Below are 23033 nucleotides of genomic sequence, written 5' to 3' on the forward strand. Positions count from 1 at the left end.
TATTATATTGAGTGCATTATACTTTTTTATTTTGGAGTAAGCTAACAATAAGAATTTGAGTTTGGCCAGAAGCGTACTAAGCAAAATCACAAGCAACAAACAAATAAACTGGCAGGACCTGACTTTAAGGGTGAGAAAAACGAAGCAGTCTCAGTTGATCAACATAGCCAGTCCTCTATTGCAAGGGGAAAAAATGTTCTACAAGCTCTTCTTTCTCAACGGGTTTCAGATGATCATAGAGCAGATGAAAATGGCTCATCGGCAGTATTACCCAATGGGCTTGCTGAGATGTTTGGTAACATGGTCCCTGGAGAACGTCCTGGTAATGGAAGAGTTGATGTTGGAGATATCATGTCCCAACTTCTTCGAACTCCAACCATGAGCAATTTTATCAGTGGAATGGCAGAGCAGACAGGATCCGGTCCTCCAAGGGCATTAAGTAGCATGATGGAGCAGGTTACACGAAGCCCTGCTTTAAGAAACACAATGCAACAAATGACAGAGCAGCTGGCAGAGCATGGGGATGATTTAGGTAACATGCTTTCTGGAATGGGTGGGAGCCAAGATGGTTTTGACTTTTCAAAAGTGCTGCAACAGATGATGCCTCTTGTTTCACAAGTTCTTGGTGGTGCATCTGGTGGTACCTCTTCTGGTCCCAGTCTTGAAGCACAGTCAAGAGCTTCAAATGCAGGGCATGCACCTCCAACTGAAGGCGGTCAAGTGACTGACCAAAACTTTCAGGTTGGTCAGGTTTATCTCTTTCCCACTTAATAAATATTTATGATCAAAATGTTAATATTGTTTAACTGATATCTTCTTATCCTTAAAGTTTGTTATAAAGTAGCCAAATCTATTTGAATGTTGGAAGTGCTTAAATATTCAAAATCCTGACCATATTTCTTACATTGATCGTTAGTTCTTGCCAAGGGGAGACATTCTGTTTTTGCTTCCCTTGCTTTATAGTTGTGATCTTTGCATAAACAGAAGTTCCTTGCCCCCTCCATTAAGCCTCATTTCCCCTTCTGCCTAATCTGTTGGCTTTGAAGCTTTCTTTTAATTGTTAAAACTTGTTCCCTTGTGAAATTTTATCATGTTGTCCGTCTGCCATTTGTGATCACTGATAGCCAATGCATGTCCTTTACTCAATAGAGTTGTGGCTGTGGTAGTTAATGAATAGAGATAACTGCTGATGCATGTCATTCTAGATGATGGTGAGTTATGTGTTGGGAACATGTGCTAGTAAATGTTAGCATTCAGGTGCAATGCATCTTTGGTTATTTAAATTTTTTTGGGCAAATTTAATGAAGAGTGGTATCATTGATTTATTACCTATTTGTATGGAATTTTCCACTAAGTTTCTGGGAAATAGGGATGCATGAGTGTTGAAATGCATCGATGAGATGTCTGGACAATGTATACACCCCCAAATAGAGGAGATATTAGGCTCCTTGGCATAGGGGGCCCTGTGCCCAAAATCACACACACAAACCCCACCCCCACACACATATATATGGCAACATCCAATAGTCACGAAATGTATCCAAGGGATGTGGAGACCCCCCCTGAATTATAGGAATTCTCATAGGGGATGTTGGGGTCTATGGTATAGGGGGACCTTTCTCTACAATCATAAAAATATAAAACATTAAATATATGGAAACATGAAAGACGAGTCAGCTTGAGGAATTTTATAAAGCAAGGGAACTTAGTTTATGTAATGTATTTCACCACTCATGGATCCTTTCATTTTAGAAACTGGGGTTCCATATAATAAATTTATGCCTTTTTTGTCTATTTGGTTTAATGGGTACTCATTGCTTAATAAAGATTGAGATATATGGAATTACTCATGCCAAATTAATATAAGGAAGAAATACCAGAGAGGAAGGAACCAATATGTATTTACTCGAATATTCCTGCATCCAAATTATAATTATGCTTTTGTATTTGTTGATAGATTCTGTATCGATTTACCCTCCCATATCAATTGATCTTTTCCCTTTGAGTAGATAAGATAAGATAATTTTATTAATGTCTAGGAATGACAACAAAAGTAGGTCAATGCATAGTTTTAAAATTCGGCCGTTTCGAAACCGAAACGGCCGAGTTGATCTGTTTCGTTGCCCTCATAAATGACTCGATAGAAGAAACGGTTCGTTTGGCCGAGTCATTGAATGACTCGGCCGAGTCATGGCTGACTCGACCAACTCGGCCGTTTCCATACTGACTCGGCCGAGTCACAAACAGCGGCCCTTAACCCCAGTAAAACAACGATTTAACAAATTTTTAATGATTTTTAAAGGTGTTCGCTGATTGGTTTGGACTCCAATGTGTTTTATGAATTAGTTGAATGTTATTTGGGGTCCATTTCCCCCCTCCAAAACCCTATTTAACACACTCAAATGCTCTGTACTATTGATATGCTATTCAAATTTCATGGTAATGTTAAAGTGACATTCTCCTTAATCTTCATTTTCATCCTTTTACTTAAATTTTTAACATTACCATGAAATGACTCAGGATGTTTGAGAGTGGTTTCAGCCTCATTGGATTTCATATGGAGAAAGTAGAATTTTAGATTTCATTCAAAATCCAGCAGACTTATCAGTTTTTCAGGATTTCAGGATTGGAGGATTGCAATGTTTCCATTGAATTTTGTCATGTATTAGGGTATGGAACTCGTATTTAATCAAGAGCACCAATCCCTCTATGTACCTTGATGTTAGTGACATTGGTTGTCGAACTCCTCTGGGATTCGCTCCCAAACCAGGAGCTTCTGAAAATGTCGCTCCCGCTCCCATTTTCGCTCTCGCTCCCCACTTTCGCTCCTGCTCCCAAGTAACACTGAGCCAGATGATGTTGGCAACTCTAGCAGTAGCCACTAGCCAGTAGTACTGGTCACAGACTTTTGTTGTAGAGGCCATTTATAGCCTCCTTGGTTATGTGTTTTTGTTTTGATCTCTATATCATCATCGTGTATGTATTGGACAATGCACTGGGTGCCATTTTGATATAATGGATATATTCATGAGCCTACTTTGATCATATGTTGTCTTCTATCTATATTCTAATGCTGTGTGTTTGGAAACATGAATGAAAATCTTTAAAATTATGTGTTTTTATAAAAAATAAATATTTAATGTATTTTTTACAACGACCGAGTCATTGAAATCGAGCCGGCCGAGTCGATACCGAGTCGGAGTCGGAGTCGACCCTTGGCTGAGTCGGAGTCGGAGTCGGATTTTAAAACTATGGGTCAATGTGACTAAATGATACGTCCAATGTGAGTACGACATGGGAGTGCAAAAGCAACTCCTAGGTAATGCTAAATGCCAAGGTAAGGAAAGCTAAAGAAAAATTTCATCATAGATATGTATCTGAGCTAATCGTTAGGTGTAACAACACCAAAAGATATATACAACAATATTATAGGTGTGGTGATACAATGTGGAGAGTTTAATATTGGAAACTAGGCACGTGATGATCAAGTGTGAGGGGGGTGGTTAGGGCATTGGCTCGCTATTGGAGTCCTCGATTCCCATGGAAGAATTCAAATATACAATCCTGTGGTTGGCGTGGGGGTGGCATAGGAGCAAGAACTTGCTCTCGTACCATCCAAGGTTGAAGGAAAGAAACTTTGGATAGAAATCTGGGTGTTCAGATGAGGTTGGGCTGTACCCTGATGGTCAAGAGGTGTTGTGCTCTAGATCCCTTTGAAGTTGGTCAATCTATTGTAATGAAATCCTTTGGAGGTGAGAAATCGACACTCAATATAGATGTCATGTATCTCCCTCTTGGATGCGCTCATTGAGGAAAAAATAGCTTGTTAATATAAATCCCTAAGAGAGTTGGCGAAAGAGGGCACCCCTACTTTAACTGAACGATACCATGGATGAAGTAAGAAAGGCCTTGGGTCATTGGAGACAACCCATAATCAACTCATACAATCTCATAATGGCTACTAAGAGGGTTTTAGAGGTGTGAATATCACAAGCCTCAGGAATAATGCCTCACAGTAGACTATGTCAAATGCTTTCTAAAAGTATACAAAGCATCAATAGACTTATAAAGAGTGATGGTGGGCCTCCACAATAATAATGGCTCTGAGTGTGAAGATGTGGTTGGTCGTTTGGTACCTTAAGCAAAACCTGACTCGTTCTTTAGCCGTGAGGTGCCAAATTTCTAACATGTCTGAAAGTCCCCAATGCGAGACTTGTTAAGTTTTGATGTTCTATGTTGTTACAATCACTTAAATCCAAAACATCTTTATGCTGCAAAATAAGTTAAGTAATTGTAAATATAACATAAACCATATAAACTATATGCACAATGGAAGACAGTCAAGAACTCAATGAGACACATAGAAGTTAGGTCGATGACTAGGGGAAAACCCAACCAGATTAGATAGAACATAACCATATAAACTATATGCACAATGGAAGACAGTCAAGAACTCAATGAGACACAAAGAAGTTAGGTCGATGACTAGGGGAAAACCCACAAAGGGAAAATCCAACCAGATTCTTCATCTATTAGAAATCAATTGTTTAGTAGAGATACAAAGTACAATGAGAGAATGAAGAAGTTCACACAAATTTGAAGAAGATCTTTGATAGTAGTAGCTGATGCAAACACTGAATCACTTTGGCTCTCCAAGAACTGCTCTTGCTCTTCAAGACTTCCTCTCCCTCTCTCTCTCTCAATCTTCCTCTAGACTATCCAACTCTCTCTTTCTCAAATTCAAATTCTCCTTTCACAAGCACAAGTAATTGTGTCAAGTAAGGATGAGAGGCACAAATATATAGGAAGAGCAAGGAGGTTGAATTCATGAGGGAGTAATGCCTATGCCTTAAGGAGTTACATATGCCAAAATAGGAGTGTAACTTACGCTATTAGGAGAGGAGTGTAACTTATGCATTTAGGAGAGAACTGTGACTTATGCATTAAAGAGGTGTAAGAGGAAACTTTTTATGACGAGTCATTAAAATGTGTAAGAGAGTGTAAGAGGTGCGTAAGAGCATTAAAGAGAGAGACTAACATATGCATTAATTGAGGGGTGTTACATATGGCATGATTGAGAAACTTGAATTTCTTTTTAATAATAATATAATAATATCATAAAAGGGATAATAGTAATAATAATAATAATAATAATAATATTGATGATTAAGTTAAAAAATAAACAATTGAAATTGATTAAGGACAAGTGAAGTGATTTTCCATCATACATATATGATTACGAATTGATGGAAGGTGATTTACTATTTTTGGCAAGTCATGGTTGAAAAAGCTAGACATGAATTTCTATTTTTAGAAAGTCACTTTATAAGGGTCAAAAATGAAGTTTTATTCAAGGAAATTCATCCCATAGTTGCCAATTTCAACACTCCCTCTCAGCTAGGGAGTAATTTCTCTCTGATACAATGATCTTTGCTATCTCTGCTTTGGAACAATGATGTTACAATCTAATGAAGAAGAATCATCATAAGAGTGATACATCCATCACCCTATACACACTTGGGGGGATCCACTTGTCAACACATGACAAGGATCTTGCACATCCAAGGCTCATCACTACTTGGGGAGATCCACTTGTCAACACATGACAATGATCTCGCTCATCCAAGGCTCATCACTGCTTGGGGGGATCCACTTGTCAACACATGACAAGGATCTCGCTCATCCAAGTCTGATCACTGCTTTGGGGGATCCACTTGTCAACACAAGACAACGATGTTGCTCATCCAAGGCTCATCATTGCTTGGGGGGATCCACTTGTCAATACATGACAAGGATCTCAGACATCCAAGGCTAATCATCCATGACCACCCTCTCTAGGAAGGGTGACATTTGTCAGTCCACGCTGCTCTCTGAAAACCAAGAACTTTCCTTTCGGCAAAGGCTTGTAATAATGTCGGCGATCTGATCATCAGTCGTTATATGATGAAGTCCTACTACTTCTATTTTCACCATATTCAAAGATAGTGATATTTGATCTCAACATGTTTGGACTTGTCATGGAACACGAGATATTCAGAAAATCAAATCCCACTCTTATCGTCACAGTAAATTACTTTAGTATCCAATACTTGCTCAAACAACGCTCTAAAGAGCTTCCTTAGCCATACTACCTCACAACTAGCCATGCTAGCAGTAATGTAAAAATGCCAATCTTGAATGGAAAAATGACATATTATGGTACAAAGGTAGAATTTACCTAATTCTATCATCCTCATTTGGAATGAAAATTCTAAAGGAATCTCATAGTTCTCCTGCAGCTGGGCATGTCAGATTCTTCAAAACTTACTACAACATTCGGCAATCGTTTTATTGGAAAGGTATGAGTAAGGAAATCCAAAAGTATGTCGCTGAATGTGATGTTTGTCAGAGAAATAAGGGTGAAAATATTCCAACTCCTGGTTTACTACACCCGTTACATATTCCAAATAAAAAATGGGAGGAAATCTCGATGGATTTCATTGAAGGACTTCCTATGTTTGATGGTAAGGACAAGATATTTTTCGTAGTGGATAGACTCACCAAATATGCCCACTTCATGGCAATCAGAAAAACTGACACAACCAAGCAAATTGCGGAAGTGTTTTGTAAAAACATTTACAAACTACATGGTTTTCCCAAGGTTATTGTCAGTGATAGAGACGCAAAATTTAAAGGCAATTTTTGGAAAGATTTTTGCCACCAAGCAGGAATATCTCTCAACATGAGTTCGGCTTATCACCCCCAAACAAATGGTCAGACTGAAGTTGTAAATAAATGTTTGGAAACATATCTCTGTTGTTTCGTCACCGACAAACAAAACAAATGGTCTCAGTGGCTACACTTGGCAGAATGATGGTACAATACCACCTATCATACTTCAACAAGAATGACTCCCTTCCAAGCCCTATTTGGCTATGTAGTATGAACCACCCAAGTGGAAGGATTTTGCGCTGCACAATTCTAAAGTTCTAGTAACGAACCACTTAGAAGAAAGCCAAAGAATTATAAACTTGTTAAAATAAAATCTAACAGTGGCACAAAATAGAATGAAGCAACAAGTCGACCAACACCGCACCGAAAAAGAGTTCGAAGAAGGAGTTTGGGTTTTCGTCAGACTTTAACCCTATAAGCAATTATCATTAAAACAAGGGAAAAATAAGTTATCTCCTAAGTATTATGGACCGTACCAAATAATAATAAAAAATAAGTAGCGTGGTGTATGGTTTAAAGTTACCAGACCATTGTCGGATTCATAACACATTTCATGTATCAAGCCTCAAAAAGGTACTTGGTCCTTAAAAGGAGGTTCCGTTGGACTAGGGCTAAAGATTAACCCCCCTGCTAAGTGAGAGAACAAATTACAATAAAGATTGGTCAATCTTCTAGAGCACCCCTTTATCCATAGGAAATGCCCACAACAAACAAGTATAAGCACCTAAATGCAAAATGATTAAAATGCATTTTTAATGGCAGCCCACCTGGTGAAAGGTACATGGTTGATGCAGATGGCAGAGGCACATGACATATCATTGCCTAATGGTGGCTGTCAGGGGTTGTTGGCTGGCTAACTATTTAGCTAGTTGTCAGATGGAGGAGAAAAGTTTTCTCCTATGGGCTTAGCCATTTTGGTGGGTAACATTTGGCTCCAACTCGAGGACATGAGCTCACCATAGAGGGGATGATCCATATGCTTGGACGAGAGTTCATGAGAACTCTAGCAATCCCTTGGCTCACAAACCTGTAACTTGCTCATCCGAGTCAACTTGTTTGTGAGCATGTGCCCTGGTTGTAGGGTATCCAACACCCATGTTTTATATGATGACAAAGATTTGTCCAGAAAATAAAATTTATCTAAGTGCAATTTAATCTATAATGAAGCATGATATGAGAACGTAGGATATTAGAATGCTCACACAATATGCAATGCAACTACTTATTCTATCCCAGCACATTACATCACCTAAGTATAAACATCAACCAATGTAGCTAGTGTATCATTAAGATCTATATCACACCTCTTACCCCTATTATTAATCATGAGATATATCAAGAAAGCATCGCAATCATCTATATCATAACACATACATATTGAATCACACGTGTGGGAGGTGGGAAAATAAAATATTTATGGATCAATTTTTCCACCGTGAGAAGGGGTAAAGAATGAAAAAGAGGAATCCAAATTTCGCTTACTCCTGCTAATCCTTTCTTGCAACTTGAATATGGAGTAATAAATGATCAATTTTAGTAACTTTTGCACAATAGCCATCTCAAGCACACAACTCTCATTGATGTCCTTAAAGACATGTTGGGAGCGGTATGGCAGAGAAGATGGTTGACAGATAAGATCTCGACAACCATGCTGCTCATCACAACAATCAAATTTAAGAAGGTCAACCAAAGTTGGCTCATCACTCTCAAAATTTGTGCATCTTGATTATGACTAAGGGATGACAACAAGAAGATCCAAGGATGACTCAAATACATCAACAATCATATCTTCCTGATTATATGAAGTACAAGGGAGGACAAGGTCATTGTTAACATCATCATCAGTTTCATAAATCAGATCCTTGTCAAAATGATGGCTACTCATATCCCACTTCCTTTTTTCAATATGCATAAAATCACAAATGTTAATTTGCAGGGAATTCATGGGATCACCCTTTTTAAGGTCTTCAGAAAGTGTATCATCAAACTTAACATCTATGAAAAGGGTGGAGCTCGCCTCAACTTCACTTGCCAAAGTGTCATCTTCAGCATGATCCTCACCATGCTCCCTTCCTAGATTATCTTCAAGGTCACTTTCAATGTGTTCATTATGATGAACCAAAATGGGTTCTTCATTTGGCACAAACCTGGTTTCTTTCATCAGTAGAATGATCAATATTTTCTTCAATATGATCTACTTGATAATCAGGGGTGATGTTCTCTTTTGGATGGCAATGATCTTCTTCAACGTGATCAAGGAGGCACCCCTCTTGGAGGGCTATGGTTGAGTCTTTAAGGATATATTCAAAATGACACCATGACCCCCATTGCTTAAGAATTTTTTCAATAGGTATCCTAATAGAAGCGATGCTTTTAGGCTTACAAGAGCATTTAAGCTGTGTTGAAGAATCTAGGGAAAATAAGTGTAGTGTGATTCTTTGTTACTTGATAACAATTTGTGGAGTCTTTTTACTTTTTCTTGTTAGCTTGATGTTCTTCTTCTTGTTGTTAATGCATGTGTGTGTACTTCATCAAACTGCTACCAAAACATAAGAACAAGAACACAAGATGTTGACTCTCTGCCAGGGCCAAAACCTCTCTTCTCTTGAGAGGAAAACTCTTTAGTAAGTTTCTCTTATTGAAGCTTCTTATTGATCAATGCCAAACCCTAGACCCCTGACTTGAATATCCTCCAAGCACAAGTCAAGTCCTTCTGGCACTTTGTTTCCTCGGCACTTTCTCCTTCCGGCACTTCGACCTCCTCCTTCTGGCACTTCAATGTTCTTTCAATTGTTGATGGACCTTGTTGCACTTGCTCTAGAAGAGACACCTTTTGATAAGTCCCTTTTCTTGTGATGATCCCTTCCTTCTACTTGACCAAATGAGCTCCTTCTTCAAGGTGTAGGTGCAGACTTGATATGACTGTCCTGCAGCCCTAGATTCCCGCATGTGTGGTGATTTACTTGATATGGTAATCTCTTTTCCTCCTTTGCTTGATTGGGAGGCCTTATAGGCCTAGTTCACTAGCCCAAATAGAGAGATATGTCAACTGCGAGTTTCTGCTGTTATGACCGCAGGCAGCCTTCCTTTTCCTTGCATGTGTGACTGTAGGTTGCCCTAGAAACATTCCTTTAAGGTTCGGTGTTCTTCCTTCCTTCATTGGTGCACTAGAGGCTCCCTTTCTCGTCTCTTTTTCACCCTTTACTTGCTCATTCACTTTGCTGATTTCATAGGTAAGTGAATGCGTTATAGTGGAGTGAACATCCTCTATATATAAACTGTCCCTCCCTGTAGGCTGACTTGAGAACTGTATGGAGACCGACTTGTTGTCTTACTTTGGATGGCTTCTTTGGTGGTGTCACATGTTTGAAGGAGCCTCTTTGATGGTGCCTTTGCATAGGAGGGGACTTGACTTTGATGTATTCTCTTGACCCTATTACATGGTGTAACATACCCTTAAGGCCTTCAACATTTCCTTTTGACTATTTGACTCACCTATAGCACTTAACATCTGCTAGACCTATTTCAATGAACAAGAAACTCATTGATATATATCATAAAAATAATATTTCTTTTCTTGAATAAGTACAAATATCAAAAGTACATTTATGAAGACTGAACCTAGTTACATTTTCTTCAACAAACTGGTCTCCTTGATCAGCCCCAAGAGAATTAATAAACAACCTCATGAAAGCATCCTCATGAACCATATTGATCCCTGAAGCATACTTGATGAATTTTGCAACATGATCCATAACTGAAGAAGGATCACAATCAAATTTGTCACATTTGTCATAGAATTTGTATGACAATGATTTGGATATCCAGGAATTTCCTTGACATTGAAAGCAAGGAACATCTCATGCTGATCTTAAGGAGCCTTTGCGAAATATCGCCTCTGCGAAATATCGCCTCAAAATCTATCCGGTCTAGAAAGATTGGATTCACCAAACTTGCTCGGGTCATGGCTTGAAGGGGTGTCAACAATGATAAGGGAGAGGGTATGACTCTCTTGGCTTTTGAACCTGGATTATATTGTTTGCAATAAATGATTGCACAGTGCCCCGCCCATCTTGGCCTATATTGTCCACGCTAATGAAGCCACTTTCTGTGAAAGAAGGGGATGCTTGAACGCACCCTTTGAGTCCTAGATGCCCAAGATTATATAGAACAGTTTATCGAAATGGATTTTTCTCTTGTGCAATTGATTGTGGTTGGGAAAGAGAATGTGTGAAGACAAAGTTTGTACGATTCCATCGTTATTTATTTTCTACTCCTTCGAGGGCATTATCAAATGGATTAAAATGTATGAAGACAAAGCTTGTACTATTCCAATGTTGTTGATTTTTTGCTTCTTCGACGACATTATCAAATGGATTAAGTTGACCAGGCCTAGCTGAAAGGTTGCATTGTGAATACCAACACATTCTTTGTCAACAACATATCTCTCTAGTGTGATAACTATCTGTTGAATCACATCATTCAAACCAGGGAAGAGTCTTCCATAGGTGACATTGGACAATTATTGCTTTCATTAGGACTAAAATAAATGTCTGTCTAAGGTCCGACACGATATACCCTTTGATGCATGAAATTGTAATCAGGGTCAACACACTCTACACTAGCAGATGTTGGTGTAGCAAACTTGATGACCTTGAGTAGGACTTAATCATCATTATGAACAAACATTTTTAGTAGATCTCATAGTGGATGTTCAACAGTAGCTGTTGGATATTGTTCAAATTGAGGGCTTGTTGAATCAGGCCATGTAAAAATGTCAGGCTTAGCATCATTGACAAGTCTAGTGGAACACCTATCTTGTTTAGCAACATCTTGTGCAGGGTTACAGGCATGAAATGAGGCAGAAGACATCAAGTTTGGTTGAATCCCCTTCGTGGTTAGCAACTTCCTTAACAGAGCTAGATGTTGTAAATTGAAATGTAGTAGATGCTTTTGCCAACTCTACATTTAAGGATTGAGCCCCTATTTTTGCTAGAACGTCCTTAAATGCTAGGTTCTGTCATGTCATGTTTGATTGGACCTAGTTCCCCTTCTAAAGCACTTTGAAGAAGGCTGGCCGCTGGAGGTAGGAGATTGGGTATTTTTCAATTCTTTAATTTATCCCTTTTCATGTTAATGTTGATTTCTATTGCAGGTGTTGAATCCAACATATTAAGATCCTTGGGCCATTTTTAATTAACTCTTTGATTTCTTGTAGCAATTATTTTTTGGTTCATTGATTTTCCTTGGTTCATTTTAAAACGTTTTGGTTTCTATAATTTCAGGATCTAAAACAAATGGTAGCCAACACTTGGCTCTGATTGCAATGTAACAAACAGATCTTGCTTTTATTTTGAAGACATAATTATTTATAAATATTTAAATAATATTTCTTGATAAAATTGATAGAATGATGAATATTACAATGAGGGCCCCTGATATAAATACCTTGGCGAGCTGCCTTTTCACTAATGGATGTCTTTTTTATAAGAAATATTTTTTCATTACTAATTATCTTATCGTTATTTATTATAATTATAATTATTATGTCCATAACAAGTAAATTACCGAGTATTAAATCAAATTTGGTATGGAAAATGAACAAGTGTCAGGGAAGTTGGCTTTCTGTTGAAGCATGACACCATCATTGATCAATGATCCCAAGTTAAAGCAACATCTTGAGGTGTTCTTCACATTTGTTGCATTGCCTGACCAATTTGAGTCTTAATAACCCTTCATCTTCACTAGAACATCTCTAAGATATCTTAGACCATACCTCACTGGGCCCTTCAAATACATAAGCACATGTTTTGATGCTCCTAATGCTCCTTTGGATCCACCATGAATTAACTCTGTGTGTCCACCGCAAAACATATATATGGCCTAGTGTTGATCAAATACATCAAGGGACCTATCAACTACTTGGACATTGTGGGTTCCACCAACTTCGAATCTGAAGCTATCACCTTCCTTAGATTAGTGATCATGGGTATGGCGATAGGTTTGCAATTCTCCATTTGAAATATCTTCAAGATCTAAATTGCATACTTACCCCACCTAAGGAAAATCTCCCTTTGTCTTTGCTAAACCTCCAACCCCAAGAAGTAATGTATCAAGCCGATGTCCTTCATCTTGAACTCGACTTTGATGTTTAGTTTGGACCTTGTAATGAGCTTCTCGACTTGTCAAAAGCAAGTCATACATACAACATCAAAATAAGTAGATCAATCTAAACTAATATATAATATAAGTTAGAATATGCTTCCCTTTTGGTGAATCCCATACTCTACAATATCGGTCAATCCTGGAATACTACAAAGCATTATTGAGCTTCCACACATGGGAGTCCTTCCCATTTACCCCAAAGCCCTGATGCTGCTCTATTTACACTTCTTCCTCAATAATCTTGTTACTGCACCGTATAGCATGTTGTTGAAGATCCTATACAGCTCGCTATGGGCGGCACAGAGAGGACAAAGGCCCACTATCACCTTGACTTAAGTCCCCACTCTTTAAACCCAACTCCTAGCAAAAAGGGCTATTGAAGGCTTCTCGTGAATGACTCCGGTCAACTGCTACAAGACCGGTGCTGTACAATGGAGTCAAATGGTTGAAGTGGAATTTTCATTGTTTTGTTGAATTATATAGAAATATGCAAATGAAAGAGAACTAAACCAGCACACAAGTACACTATATATGGACAAGATACCACATATAAGTAGTCTAATTTAATGTACTCAAAATATACTAACCAGAAAATGCAATTATATTTATGATTTGTCACCTGGTTAGATGAGTTACTATAGAAAGTTACGTGTCCTGCTTGACAGGTCTGTAAAATCTGTAAATAAAATAATAAGAAGCCCATACAGTCAAAATTTTGTCAAATATAACATGCAAATGGCCAATTGCAGTGTGCTAAAAATATCCTAACCGAATATGTAAGTGTTTCTATGATTAGACACTTGGTTTGTGGGGATTTTGTGCAAATTTGTTTCCTGCTCTGTTTTTAAAATGTCTCTAATTTCTGCAGAAAATGTAGAAATCAGCAAGCCAACCCCTTGAAAAGCGACCCAAAAGTTCTAGAACACTTTAAATCTTGGATCTATGGGTGGGGAGGCTAGTAGATAGAAGAATGGGCTATATAGACCACTTCTAACCTTTAAACTTGCTTCAAAGTTGAATTTCCAGCAAGTTGAAAATCCACTTTTGTAGGTCTTGAGGTCAAAACCCCTTAGGTATACATCTAGAAAATTGTTTCAGGTAATAATTGAACTTTAAAGACACTGCAATAAATGAAATTGAACTACAAATGTATGACAAAAGCTATTAAATGAAAAGCCCCAAGGGATAGCTCAATTGGTCGAGTTCCCGTTGCTAAGTACTTTCCCAGTTGGGAGGTCACGGGGTCAAATCTCCTCGACGCCCTCAGGGTTAGGCCTGTTAAGATTGGCCGACCGGCAGATCCCTTCGGGTGGAACTGCCCCGATATTTCCCGTGGATGTAGCGACCACTCAGTGATCGTGAACCACAGCTTAAAAAAAAGAAGAAAAAGCTATTAAATGAAATCTAAGCTAAAGCAAGGAAAAAATAAGATACTTGTATAATGGTGGCCTTGTTGAGTACTCAATAGTGAAAATCTGCAATCTAAAAGTTTGCTACAATGATATTTTTCTTGGAGATCTGCACACATGAATTAGATATACCCGTGCAAAATGTGCAAAATAAACTCAAGAAAACCAGATATATCTATTTCTTAGATAAAATATAAATTTAAACTCATTTCTCCAAAGCTTTTACTAGCTAGAAGGATATGAAATTTTCAGCAAACTAGTAAAGAAATAAAAGGAAAAAAAAATTGGAAATTTTTAATAAATAGATGGCTGATAGGTGAGGTTTTACCTTCGTTTTTTTACAACTTGTCGGATTGCGATACAACCCCCTTTTTGTCAACTTTCCCTTGAGGACTAGGAGTGAATGATGAGTTGGGGGTGAAACTATCCCACTCAAACCACTCTAGGATAGCCTGAAATAAATGTGTTCCACAAGAAGGATCTACTCCTTCAAGATGCCTCAACTATTATAGAAACAATGCTATCAGTATCCCACAAATATGCTGGAAGATCTCCCCTAGAGGGTTTTTTCCAACACTTAGATTGTGTTTTTTTTATGGTAGCTAAAGGTGAGATGAGAATCTCCCCTTCCACCTGACCCTGTCCTTGAATGGATCACTATAGCATCTTTTTGATAACCATACTATACTTAAGTTGAGAGGTTTGTCATTGATATCAAGCCATGTTGGCCTAAATACACAACTTGAATGGATTTATTGTATGGGCTTGAATACTCTCCTTTCCTACAGAGGCACCCATAAGCACCTGCTAAGCAAGGAGACAACGTGTTGAAAAGTTAAGCAATAAAATCCCCAAGGAAGAAAAGTTGTAAGAAGTCCTAAGATGCAACAAGAAACCCTAAAAGAAGAAGCTCAAATAGTGGCACTGTTGTGAATAGGTTGAATTAAGAATAGGATAGTCAGAACCAGAAATAGTACCAACATTGGTGATAAAACACAATGTAAATAGAGCGGATTGAAAGAGGCTCGTTAGATTTGTATGATAAGAATGGAGCTCTTGACAACAGGGCTCGAAAAACTTAAGAACCTAGATCCAGCAATAGGTTGAATTAAGATTAGGATAGTCAGAACCAGAAATAGTACCAACATTGGTGATAAAACACAGTGTAAATAGAGCGGATTGAAAGAGGCTCGTTAGATTTGTATGATAAGAATGGAGCTCTTGACAACAGGGCTCGAAAAACTTAAGAACCTAGATCCAGCTTCCTCTTTGTAGCATGTCTCCAATAGTTATGTTAATGGTCGTGGTTCCAGGCACAAGTATCTCCACTTGTTCATCATTATATCTCTCCACAGAGTTCACCAAAACAATGTGTTTCATTAGGAGTCAACTTCACTCTTCAGGAAGAGAAGCCAAAGGGAGATAAGTAACTACATAGAAAGATGTAGCACAACAATTGTTCAAGCCAATAATGTCATTGAGAGTGTAAAATTTTAGGACAATTTAACTAAATAGAAGTCAACTCAACAACAATTGACAAGAATTTTTTGGCAATCAGAAGTCATGTCAGCGCCTATAATTAAGATGACGGTTCAACACATATAAATTACCTCCTCGTATAGCTCATTTGATAATAAACATAGTGGATTGATAATAAGAACTTGGATCACGGTGAATATCATTAGTGTGGGCTCATGGTTATAACAGATTTGAGATGACAAGGTCGAGTTCTAAGTTTATTGTTTCATTTTTCGTTAATTGTTGGTTTTGGTTTGTGGAAGAGTAAGCCATGTAAGAGTAATTTTGGTCTTACGGGAGAACATGCCATGTAAGCTTAGCTTTGGTTTGCGATTTGATAACCTTGCACAAGAACGTACAGAGTAAATCTAGCTTTGATTTGTGGGAGAGAGAGACATAATATAGTTTTTGCTTGTGGGTTGATAAACCTGCACAAAAGCATGCAATGTAAATGCAGTGGTGTTGAACTCATTTGGTTGTGAGGTAGTCATGATTCTAGTCCAACAAATATAGTTTTATGGTGAGCAATAATGCGTGGCACAATTGGTGTTGGCACTTGGTCTAGATCGTGCTACAAATGTCGAGCTCAGTGAAGGGTGTTTCTTGTATAGAACTGAGATTCTTGGAGAGTGCATTGGTGCCCAAATCTCTGAAAAGGAATTTCCAAGAGCTAAGGATAGTTGAAGGCAAGGCAAGTGCAGTGATTGTCATTAGGCTTGAAAGAGAAAACTTGAGGATTTCATGGTTGATGATGATTTCCTAAATATTTGAGAATCAAAAAAGTAATTGACGACAAATCCACAATATAACTTGGAGTTGGGTTGGTGCCCATGAATTTTGTTGAGTTGGTGCTTAGCTGAGGAGGTTGGAGCCTACAAAGTTCTTGAGTTGGTGCTCAGCTAGGAGATTGGTGTCTCTTGTGGGTTGGTGCCCACGAATTCATTGAGTTGGTGCTCAAGTGGGGGATTGATATCTAGTTCCGGTTGGGGATGATAAACTTGATTGTACACTTTATAGTAAGAAAAGTTTTCTTCCAATTATAAATCTTCTATGTTCATGTGTTCAATCTTGAGTGATTATTGTAGTGATTTGTTAATTAAAATTGGCTAATTAATGAAACATTGATTCACCCCCCTCTCAATATGTCCAACAACTTGCAAGTTAGTCTATTAAGCATAAATTATAGGCTAAAGATAAGAAAATAAAGCATAGAAGAATCAATCCAATACACAAGTATTTTGCAAAATGGTTTCTTATTGCATAGCATAAATGATCTCACAATCAACAACCTCAAATAGAAGGAGCTAGCTATTTATAGAACTTTTTCTAATGGCTACTTTCTTCCTTCCATTAAAATAATGTGTTATTTGAGTTGTCATCCCGCAATAGATTTGGAGACTAAGTCATCTCATGAAGAGATAATATTTTATTACAATAGTTTTCCCACCTAAGTGGGTCGAATTGCCTCATCACCACCAAAGTAGTCCAACATTTCATATTGAAAGGGTTCAGAAGTCAAAATAAAGAAGCATAAAGCTCATAACTTCTCCAACGTCCTACTACAAGACTCCAACGTCCTCCTTGCTAACATGATTTGCCTTTGAAATGAGTTTAATCACCTTCAGAACTGGCTCCATTTGTAGAAAAGTAATGATTTGACTTGCAATGACTATTTTATCAACCTTATCTTCTCGAAAATGGACACCTCCAACAACTATATTAACTTTTCCAACAACGGTTTCTGTTTGATGATAACTTTCATGCACAAGTAGAATTTGCCACCTTGCCATAGTTCTCGAATGCCCTAGCGTAGTTGGCCAAGTGTTACATACTTTCCTACACTAGATTCCACCTCATGCCAAATAGTAAGCTCTATCAGCCATAGTTTTAAAAATTGGCCGACATGAACCAAAAACCAGTCAAACTAGTTGGTTCATTAAGCAACCTGGTTGAATCGGGCAAAACACCGGGTTTAAGGGCTGACTTTGCCAAAAAAATCACAAAAACCAGACCAAATCAGTCGGTTTATGACGGAACCGATCGATTTATGGTCAAACCGATTAGTTCCATCATAAACCAATCGATTTTTTGTGAGGCCAACTACGGAACCCACAAAATGCAGTTTTGTGAGTTTTGAAGTTGTTTTGAGGGAAATTTGGGGTTGTTTTCCTCCAAAACAACCCCTCCAAGAAAAGCATGCCCACCCTCCCATTTGCCTGACACATCTCAACCCTAGCAATGTTGGCAATTAATGGTAATGTTAAATTCTTAAAGTAAAAGTGGCATTTCCTTTAACATTACCATGAATTGAATCAGGATGTTTGAGAGTGGTTTCGACCTCATTGGATTTCATATGGAGAAACTAGAATTTTAGATTTCACTCAAAATTCAATAGACAATGGTTTTCAGAATTTCATGGTTTGGGGGTTTGCAGTGTTTCCAATTGATTCTATCATGCTTGAGGGCATGAGATTGGAATTTGATCAAAAGCTTGAAGCCCTTTAAGAACCTTGATGTTGGTGGCATTGATTGTTGAACTTTGTTGATGTTGGTGGTATTGATTGTTGGACTCCTCTACCATGGTCTTAACAAGAATGTACTTCACTCAAAGGAAAACCACTGGTTAGGCCTGATAATCTTTTTCTACCACATTATAAGGTTGAGGAGATGAACCCTTCACTCAAACCTAAATCATTGGTTAGGCATGTTAAACTTTTTCAATTTCTATTATGTTACAAGGTTGAGAAATCCAAGTTTGAAGACTTTGAGCTAGATGATATTTATGTATCTCTTGTTGATGATCCCATTTCTAGTAGCGTTGAATCAATGATGTGTTTCATGAGTGACCATGTTGATCAATGATTTGTAGTTTTGATGTCTATTTTTGCTACTACTACTACTACTACTACTACTAAAGTTGTAGAGAAGTTTTAGGAGTACTCAAACTCTGAGCCATATTATTTATGTATCTCATGTTGATGATCCCTTGTCTAGTAGTGGTGATGAGGAGTGATTATGTTGTTGATCATTGATATGTAGACTTGTAGTAGGTTAGTGGCCCCATAGCTTAGAGCATTGTTTTCGGACTCTAGAGGCCATTTAAAGCCTCATTGATTATGTATTTTGTTGCTGATATGTATTGCACTCAGTGTCATTTTGATATATTCACCTTTACATGTTATATAGAGGAGCAAACTTTTATATTTTGTCTCTATTGGTTTGGAATGATGGTTTTAAATCTTAAAAATAGGTTTGAAAATTAATTATTTCAAGTATTTTTTTGAAGACTAGTTCAGTGAAATCTGACTTGTTGTGGTTTGAAACCCGGTTTATTAGGTGGACTGGTCTGGTCACCGGTTTCGATTTTTAAAACTATGCTATCAACTCCAAATGTCCATATTTTTTTCCAAATAAGTGCAGTCAATTGTTCTGAATTATGGTCAAATTGGGGATCTCCAACGCCCTAGAGGAACTTATAATTTTGCAACATGGGTTTTGTTCCTTTCATCATGAAGATGATTGTGGACATAATCCACGTCAACGCTTGTTAAATTGGCAACTAGGGCCAAACTCCATGTGGGTCAGCTTATTTATGGCAGCTGATAATTTTATTGGATCCCTCTCGACGAGAGGTGTAGGATTGATCCAAAGATCATCCGATTCCGATAAGTATTTATGGAGATATGAATTTATTTTGTTTATGTAATTATAGTCAAGCCGACCAGCTCTTATGTAGGCTCTAGAAGCCCAACCGACGTGTCTATTCATCATCCTTATTTTGGTATAAATAGATGAGGATTTGATATCATTTGCAGACACGTATTCTTGAGGTGATCTCCTCTCCACGTCTGGGTTTTTGGAGAAGGAGAGAACCAAGAGTATACGCTGGCCTAGTATGATGCCCTAGTCGCAGCATGGTGATCTAAGCAGCAAAGGGAGGCACTTATATGCAGTCTAAAGAAGCCCTAATCCGTTGATTAAAGGAGGCCCCAACCGCAGTAGAGAGAGGCCTAATCCACAGCAAGGAGGAGGGCCTAGTACGCAGTTAAGGGAGACATCTAAACAGGAGACCTAGCCGCTGTCATAATGAAGCTGTAGCTGCAGCCATAGCCGCAGTAAAGATATGCCCTAGGCACAGGCTTATGAGGACACCTACACACAGAAAAGAGGAGACTTATAAGCAACATTAATAAGCCTCTATACGCTGTCTCAAAAAGCTCAATCTGCAGATGAGAGGAGGGCCAATATAGGCCCTAAATGAAGGCCTGTAGCCGCTGTCTATTGACCCTATACGCAGCCAGAAAGAAACCCTTTATCTGCAGTTAGAAAGAGGATCTATACAGGGTCCTAGAGGAGACCTGTTTACGCAGCAAGGAGATACATATGGGACCTTCCATCCGCTGTCTAAGAAAGCTCTAAAAGAGCCCTTGCCACAGGTCTGAAAGTCACCTAATCTATATGCTGTCTGGTCACAATCTAAGAGGTTTATATGCAGCAAGAAAAGGCACTCAAACACAGCAAAAAGGAGACCCAGATCCACACCACAGAGAGGCATCTATTTAGGGTTTAACTGCTACCTCGGATTGGTATAAGGAGCAGAAGAACCCGAGCTAGTCTCATGGCAATACGTGTGATCTCAGATCTAAGGAACGCATGACAAGAGGACGCAAGCAATTCTGTGCTAGTATCATTCTCAGCATACCTGTAAATTAAAGGTGCAGTCAAGACTATTCTTGAATGAATTAAGGCAGCAACAATGTCACTTTGGTTATCAGTCCCGGATGTCTCTGAGGTAAGGAGGTGTGATGAGGACGTTGTAAACAACAGTAATGAGGATTACGTTGGGTGTCATCTCAATAAGTTTCAGTGTTTCTCATACCTGTAAAAGGAGACATACAGTCTCAACAGTGATTACTATATTCAGATCTAGTATCAAGATAACAATGATCATGGGCAGCATGACAGATGAGATCATGGGCAGCATGAAGTATAATAATCATGGGCAGAATGTAGATGAGATCATGGGCAACATGATGTATGAGAGCATGGGCAGCATGAAGCAGGATGATTAGTGCAGCGTGGTGCAGTACACTGTAAGGTACAGCAAATGGACGAGATGCAGAATAATGATAGGTGAAGGATTCACCTTGAGAATCAGTTGAAGCAGAATGTCTTCAACTGATCTCATCATTATACACAATGATCTACACTAGATCTAGATAAGTCAAAGTGTTGACTTCTGTTGTAAATGTACTCTCTCTCTCTCTCTATCTCTTTCTCTGCTGAACTTTGAAGATAAAATAAGATTTGATCAAAGGGTTTCCCCACACATTGTGGGGTTTGTCCCTGGCTCGTGCCATATCTTGTGTCCTCTTGCCTTGGCTTGTCTTCTGCGATTTATAGTTATGTTCTATCTGCAGTTTATCTTAATGCTGATGTGATTGCTAACTATGAAAATTCAAATAAATTGCTCTAGCATAGAACATACCTAAACTTAACAACGCTCCACCTGTTATGACCTCTACAAACTTGCGTCTAGTTGTTGACTATAACTTTGATCACTCATAACTTGAGAATGCGTTATCCAAATGGAAAAATTTCTTGTGGCAAGCCATCTTCTTAATAGGCTTTGCAATTTGATACCTGATTGACTTTTTGAATTTTGTGACCATGTTGCATTGGAAAATGTGTACATGTTGCTTACTGTGAGATTGCCATGTATGAGAAAAAATTGAGGGATATGACACCAAAGTCAAGTCGACCTACAAACTCAATAGGCTCATAACCATGTAGAAAGACATAGGCGCACCAACATGGGCTCGATTGGCCCCTAAATTGGTGATCACTCCTACAAAACAAGGGTCCCATAAACCATGAATCCTCATATAAGCCCATCGAAGGTCCTCCAATCCTATCCAACACGAAATGAACTTGAAATGAACTACAAGACCTCACATGGTACCCTTAAGGAAACGAATCCCATTAAGGAAAGTTGTCTTCACATCCATTTGATATATATTCCAATGAATAAATGAAATCAAGGATATAGCAACTCTAATAGAAGTGTACTTGTTCACTGGAGAAAATGTCTTCTTGTAGTCGACTCCCTCTATCTTGGAGAACTCTCTTGCCACAAAATTTGTTTTGAACTTCTCAATGCTGCCATCTCCAACATGTTTGCTCTTGTAGAGAATTTGATTCCTCGAGCAATGAAAAGAATATTGTACATACAATGAGGATTTGAGTAATATGGAGTAGAGGATGTTGCAATAGAGGCGAACACAAGTCTCAATCTTGGAATACCAGGGAATATAAGATTCATCAATGTAGGTGGTTTTGCTTGATTTGTTGATGTAATAATTTCCATTTCAATTTTATCAGCAACATTGAAAGTTGTTGCGACTAGTGATTTTTTTATTTTTTTTGTCGTTGATGCATACTTTACTATATTCTTTCATATATGCTTTTATTTTATGTTATGAAGTTTCAATTTTGGTTAAGAACTCTTGAATGTCTAGGAATTTTTTGGTCAAACATGGACTCAAATACATATTACAATGCGCTGAACATCCTTGTCGTTGTGCCTTTAAAGCACTATCTTATTTAGTGCCATCATTGATGGACGCAATTCTTCTAGCGTTGTTGCAGAATGTGACAATTCTTCTATTATTCGACTTGCTCCAACATGTTTACTAGTTCATCCTTTCATATAATTTTGTTTTTCAGTTGCATCCCAACATCAAATAGCTTGTAAACAAGTTCATCTTAATAATAGGAGTCTAAATGGCACCCCTTTATTTTGTAAAATGTAATTGGTGTTAAAATGTACTTTGTAATTATAAATCATGTTGAGGGATGCTAAATAAATAAATATAGTATAAAACCTTATTATTTAATACTTTTAATAAAAGCCCCCCTTTGCAAATTCTATGCGTGTGTCACTTTCAAGGCTACTTGGTGTTGATTTTATATTAAAATCAAGACTAGAGTAGTTTTTCACAATTGATAACTACTTCTAATGATATAACCAATCCTTTCTTTGTACTTCAATCATCTGTTGATTTCGGGTCGTATTGGATGTGCTGCAACCATGAATATTGGTGGAGAGGCTAAAGCACATGAGATCTCTAAGGTCCAGAAATGGTTTGGGGAAATTCCTCCCAGTTAGAGAGATATTAAAATAATTAATATTTTTAATGGAGTTCCTAAGTCTAAACTTATGAAAATTAA

At 38.1% G+C, this 23033-nt stretch overlaps 1 protein-coding gene across 3 annotated transcripts in view; it reads left to right on the forward strand.

Moving 5' to 3' along the window:
• Positions 1-23033, forward strand: part of LOC149214249 (Ubiquitin-like superfamily protein) — a 179437-nt gene that overhangs the window by 140847 nt on the left and 15557 nt on the right. For 2 of the 3 annotated variants that reach the window (XM_089392222.1, XM_089392223.1), the window contains exon 16: positions 70-741. In XM_089392222.1, the coding sequence (XP_089248348.1) occupies positions 70-741 (672 nt within the window). The remainder of the gene's footprint in view (positions 1-69; positions 742-23033) is intronic. The other variant, XM_089392224.1, reaches the window with a different exon arrangement.

Source organism: Pinus tabuliformis, chromosome 1_1, assembly GCF_031772625.1.
Source record: "Pinus tabuliformis cultivar Carrire ecotype Pingquan chromosome 1_1, CPIR1, whole genome shotgun sequence".
Lineage (NCBI taxonomy): Eukaryota > Viridiplantae > Streptophyta > Pinopsida > Pinales > Pinaceae > Pinus > Pinus tabuliformis.